Source organism: Syngnathus typhle, linkage group LG20 (assembly GCF_033458585.1).
Source record: "Syngnathus typhle isolate RoL2023-S1 ecotype Sweden linkage group LG20, RoL_Styp_1.0, whole genome shotgun sequence".
NCBI lineage: Eukaryota > Metazoa > Chordata > Actinopteri > Syngnathiformes > Syngnathidae > Syngnathus > Syngnathus typhle.
The window spans coordinates 1,916,501-1,922,500 of record NC_083757.1 but is presented as its reverse complement, the minus strand read 5'-3'; the positions used below and the strand labels follow the sequence as shown (position 1 = coordinate 1,922,500).

The 6,000-nt window shown below is 45.0% G+C and overlaps 1 protein-coding gene across 1 annotated transcript in view; it reads right to left on the bottom strand.

Annotated features, from left to right (window-relative positions):
• Nucleotides 1–6,000, bottom strand: part of ext1b (exostosin glycosyltransferase 1b) — a 56,853-nt gene that overhangs the window by 2,061 nt on the left and 48,792 nt on the right. The window contains exons 6-11 of the mRNA XM_061266928.1: nt 5,651–5,769; nt 3,942–4,037; nt 1,418–1,507; nt 902–1,062; nt 637–808; nt 1–394 (exon numbers count right to left, since the gene is read on the bottom strand). The exon at nt 1–394 is cut by the window's left edge and continues 2,061 nt beyond it. Of these exons, the coding sequence (XP_061122912.1) occupies nt 209–394; nt 637–808; nt 902–1,062; nt 1,418–1,507; nt 3,942–4,037; nt 5,651–5,769 (824 nt within the window). The 3' untranslated portion in view covers nt 1–208. The remainder of the gene's footprint in view (nt 395–636; nt 809–901; nt 1,063–1,417; nt 1,508–3,941; nt 4,038–5,650; nt 5,770–6,000) is intronic.

Here is a 6,000-nt window from a genome sequence, read left to right as displayed (position 1 = left end):
CCCGATGCCATACGGATTGCTCGGAGTCGCCTTGTAGGGATCCGCAAAAAAAAATATTCTATCCAAACCACTGTTTTGTGTCTCTTTTCGTTTTCTTCTTCCCCAACATTTGTTCAGCAACACGGCAACACGGCGGCACGGCGTCATCGCCCCCCGCCCTCACGCCTCCCCCCAGGGTAGGGTCCCCCCCAAGGGGGTGCCGGCCCTGTCAGAGCCTCTCGATGTCCTTGTATTTCTTGCGAAGGATGGACACCTGGTCCTTGAACAGGACTGGATCCAGTCTCATCTGGGAGCGGACCAGCGGCATGGTGCCAAACCAGCTGGCAAACTTGTTCATGCACGTCTGCCGCTGAGCGAAGTGGTCCGGGTCGGCCCAGCGAGATGCCCTTGAAGACTTTGGGGGGGGGGGAAATGAAATTCAAATTAATATTCAGCTCAACATGCATTTAATAACAACATTCACATGCACAGCAGTGTTTCAGCTTTGCTGAAATCAAAAGCTCTTTCGATCCAAAACATCTTAACGGGTCAAGTTCCATTTGAACAGAAGTCCATAGCAGCATTTGTGAGTTATTTGGACCGCTTTCTAAGAGCTGCCACATGGGCTCGTCAATCTTGTAGATGTTGCTGCCTCACCTGTCCCATCATTGTCTCCTTGTACTGTTTCTTCTGTGTGACTTTGATGGGTGGGAGCTTGGTGATGGCAGAGACCAGGAAGTTCATCAGGATGTCCTCGCAGTTGGCCAGCTGATCCACCATGGTCTTGAGACTGGAGGGCAGGTAGTTGGTGTACAGGTAGTGGTAATACCTGCAAGACACGCCAGGAACCAGACTCGTCCATCAAATGATTTCTTTTTTTTAATTCAATAGTATTTTCCGTCCTAATGACACTTAACGCTACCTGTGGTAGATGGCGGCGCCCGTCAGCACCATGGAGTAATCATTGGTCCACTTGGAGGTGTAACCCCACCGCTCCTTGTTGCCGTCCCAAAAATGGCTACGCGCCGGATAGCCGACTATTCGCTCGGGAAAACTCTGCCACACGGTGAAGGCAAAGTCCACCTGGAGACAAACCACACATGACGTTATAAACGTATGATAAGAACTGCGTGTCAATTTGGTCAACACATTCTAAAAATTTTTTATAAGATTGAAAAGGTCATTTGAATGACAACAAAGACGTCATTTGTTATTGAAGGACGTGACCTATGCAAGATTCGATTGACCAGATGGTTCTTCTTGCGTATTGATTCATCCCATCACGCATCATTGGGCTATCCGGAAACTTGACCATCTAAATCCTCCGCATAAAATTGACTTCCAACATCTAACTCCTTCTAAAAGTGGAAGAAAACCGAGAAGGCCACTGTGACCTTCAGCCGCCTGAACGGAAATCATTTGCGAGACGTCAACACACCTCTGTGGTGGACAACACCGTGTCTTCATCCAGGCTGAGGACGGCATCGGTCACGATGGCCTCGTAGGGGAGGAAGCGGCTGCTCATCACCTGCAAAGTGGGGCAAAGTAAGGTCAACCATTTCGATAGATCATCCAGGATTAGTGCTCTTTTTATTCAACCCACTGAAATCAATCAGCTCTTTCAATGAATCTAGAGGACACAAGTTGTGACATCACTAAGGAGATATTTTTTGCTGTGCTGACAACAATAACAACAACAACGAGGATGGAGTGCTGATACAGGCTTCCATTATTCCATTATTGGTGCAAATGTTCCTGTCTTCCCCCAGGAAGACTTCTCCAGCCAAAATATGAGGCAAACCTACAAACCCAGGGTCATATACTGGAGTTAGGCTTTCAAACTGGAGTTATCTGGGCCTCGAGTTTGATACCTGTTCACTACAGTGACATGCCATAATCCAATACTTTATATATACTGTACGTATGAAAGTGATGGAGCCTTGTGGGTGGTTTGGATGAGCCTGGCTGAAAAGCACCCAGATGGGAGCGCAGCAGACTCCTTCCCTCTGTGTGTGTGTGTGTGGTCAGCCTCCCACACACAAAAAAAGAGACATCTCAGAAATGCAGCACCGTGATGGGCACGCATATTTAACTGAACACGATTTAACCTAAAAACCCAAGGAATCTTGCAATTGTTAGCTGTGCACCTCTTAAAACACCATCTGCTCTTGCAGTTCAACGTCATTTGACTTTTGATTTTTTAAAAACACCCGGAGGAGGCTTACAGGGTTTTGTTGGAAAATTCATGAAATCATTTTTCGCTTGGTTATTTTCCAGTTTTACAATTATTTGGTGTGGGATTTGTTAGCAGGCAAGCACAAGTAAAAATGTCATAAATAATGTGTTTAGTTTGTTCCTTTTGAAGGCATTATTTTTTGGGGAAAAAAAAAAAAAAGATTCAGAGAAATAGTTCTCAATACAAAGCCAATTTAGATGCTTTTAACATTGAGGGAGCAATTTGCGATTTTCCATTGAAGTGCACAAAAGATGAAATGTTTCTTTTTCTAGGTTGTTTTGACCAACCTACTTAATAGGTTCATTTTGTAAAAATGGAAATATGATTCCCCCCCCGTAATCGGCCCAGCACTGATTTCACACACTTCATACGAGTGTTTTCCTTGCGGCCCTTGTCGTCAGAGGGCGAAAGAGACAGTGAGGATGGAGAGGAGACGGGAGAAGTGTTCCCTCCCACTCACTTCAAATGAGGCTTCGCTGTGTCATCATTACGCCTGCTATCTCCTGCGGGCACGATAAGAGAAACAAAACAAAGCCATCACCCCTCTCCAGGATCGCTCCTTCTCCAGACAGCCAGACAAAGTTGAGTGGACTTAGTAGCACAGGAGGGAGTGTGTGTGCAAGTGTGTGTGTAATGACAGCGAGACCAACGGAGTGGCGGAATAACAAAAGAAATGGGAGAGGATGAGAGGCGAGTGTTTCCAAACCCCAGGTGGTTTGTAACATTAGAAGTACGACATATTAGCCTGGGGCTTCCCGGAATGTGAGCTCGCTCTTTCAGCAAGAATCTGCCTCTGAGCGTACAGAAAAGGCTGGCTCGGACGAAAAAAAAAAAAAAAGGACCACCGGTGTCCGTTGGGATTGTCACGAGGTAAGCGGTCATTAAGCGGACCAAGGAGAAGATGGAGGCGGGATTGATGTTAATCCCATCAAAACAGCGCATTGCAAATTCTATTTGTCGAGCCCGTTTGTTCCTACGGGGGAGGAAACAATCGTTAGCGTCATAAATATGAAGCCAAAGGCCAGACAGCTTTTTGTAACAGCTGTGCACAGTCATTTGGAGAAAATGTGCCACTAAAGACAATAAATGGATTTTTTTTTTTTGTTTGTTTGTTTCACATCTTGCATTACTAATTCACACTTGGGTGCAAATCGCAAGCTGCTCATAAAAGTTTGCCGTTTTATTTCGTTTTGACTTTTTTTTCTTTTTTAAATTCACTTAGTTCATATTTAGTGTTGCTTTTTTTAGTTTAGTTTCAGTGAAAGCTCAGCGAAAACAAAAGGACGCATTTGCTAAACTTAAGAGTTCATTTTTTTTTCCCATGCGAAATGTCATTTCAATTAGTTTGCACAGTGCAAGGGCAATAAATCATCTCCCCTCTCTCGGTAGCACACGGTAAACACAACCAGCCGCAACCGCAGCGTAACACAGGTCCCCCCCCCCCACCCCATACTTTCACGTTATGACTGACAGACCACTGGGAGCCACAGAGGGAGGTAAACCATAAGGTCGGTAAACCGCCGCATGAGCGATGCTGACGTGACAACACAATCCTATTTTGTTGCAGTCTATTTTGCCCTATTACAGAGTTTTAATTAAAAGCACCCAAATTTTTCTTTAGCGCAGCACAAATTGAAACTCATTAACTCCCAAACGCTCTCCAACTGGATGAAGTCTAAAACAATATACAGAGTGAAAATCTGCATCAAAAAAAAAAAAGGCTCACCTTGTTCTCGCCTTCGATGACGATAACGGGTACGGAGGTGGAAGGCCAGCGGTGCTTGGCGGGGAGCGGCTTGTCACAGTTCCACAGGACAATGATCTAGAAAAAACAAAATACATTCAAAAACAACATTCCTGGTTGAGCCAAAAGATTTTTTTGTACACAAAAGACGTCCTGTTCTTTTTGCACACAAGGAAATGACTTTCTGGGGTCAAGTTTGGGGGTCATGCAAATGTTCATTCATGCTTGTTGGGAAACATGCACCATGTGATCAGCGCCTAACACGCGCTGGTACGTTCTCATAGCTCAGCCTCCTCTTATCTTGTTTTATTTGGATATAAACTGGCGTTTGCTCTGCTCCCACTCCAAACAAATTCGAGCTCACTGGAAATTTTCCACTTCCATGCAGTAAGATCGACTGCAAATATGGCGTCATTGGGCGATGCTCGCGGCGTTCTAAAATGCGTTACCGGGTTCTATTTCGGCTCTATTAGGAGGACAGATGGCATCTTCGCCAGCTCTCTCAGGGTGCCTGCCGACGGTGTGGATGCAAGACAGCGTGCACGCGTGGCAATGACCGCGGGGAACAAAAACCGAATCGCTATCAAGGCTGCAAGAAATCTGTCTTTCTCCACATACACAGCAGAAGGTTCACCATGTCAAAAACTGCCAAAGCGTGTTCAAAAGCTTTTTTTTTTTTTTCCCGTCATCGCATCAAATTTAGATTTCTTTTTCCCCCTCACTGTTATTCCCAGTCCCTCTCCTGCATTCATTTATTTATATCCTCATCTACTCGGAGCCCGGCAGCGGTGGGCTCTTCATTCTGCATGCACGGCCTGAACATTTTTTAAGAAGTATTTCCTTTCGCTGTTTTGCCAACGATATATGCGTCGGTGAGCAGAAAAAAAAAAAAAGAAGGTCAAATGTTTGCAGAATATTCAATAGAGACGAATATTTTTCTCCCACTGACTAAAAAGTCAAGATGCTTAAATCTGTGGCAGCTTTGTACAAATAATAAAAATATATAGCAGCAAGCCACAATTCAACCTTTGAAAAAGCTAATTTATCTTCTGCCAATTCATCCTACTGAATGATAATTATGTGTCAGTCAGGGAGCAAACTCTAGTACAACTTGACCTCGCCTCTGACTAACCTTACCGCAATCTACTAAAGTTGATTGAGTGATTTTGACAGCCTTCGCAATTTTTAGTGAAGGATACGAAGAAAAATGCACAGGAAAACAGATGAATGGAGAAAAATGAAATGAGCTATTGTTGACTCATTTGAACTAAAAATCTGCTATTATTATTTTTCTATGTGTCAAATTTGCATCGAGAACATTCCGACAGTGGGGGGAAAAAAATAAATTGATCATTTCATTGCATCTCTGTTTTTTTTACTCTGCTCTCACTCCAAACTATCCTGCGCCAACACACTTCCACTGAAACTCACTTTCTTTGAGAAACTTGCACAGCAAATAAAAAGGGAGACACACACACACACACACACACACACACATGCAGCCATTGGGGAGCAAATTCCATTTCATTTCCCATGCTGTTAAGGAGCGAGCCCAGGAATCAATACGCGATGCCGTGCTGAAAGGGGGCTCGGCTGCCATGGAGACAAATGCGGCACAGCTACAAAACGCTGTTCAGGTTCAATCCATCAGCGTTAACACAAACACACACACACACACACACACGTTTCACCTGTGCACAGTACTGGGACTTGGCCACGGCCACCAGCAACTTGAGGATGGGCTGGGACTGGGACACCAGATTTGACACGGCGTGGATGACAGCTGTGAACTTTGGAGACGGTTTAATACCTGAAACATAACGTGACAGACTTTTAAAAAAACCAAATCAGGCGAATCCATAAAACGCCGCCGACCAACTGCTCGCCATTAGTGTCATTTCAAAAAGCCATCTGAACGGAGCCGGGAGAGCGACAAACGTGATTCATATCGGGGTGGCGGGGGACAAAACTGGAGCGGGATGACGCAAGAGCAGCCTGTTCTAATGCTTGGATGCTGTCTTTGGCGTGGAGCGCTCCGGTC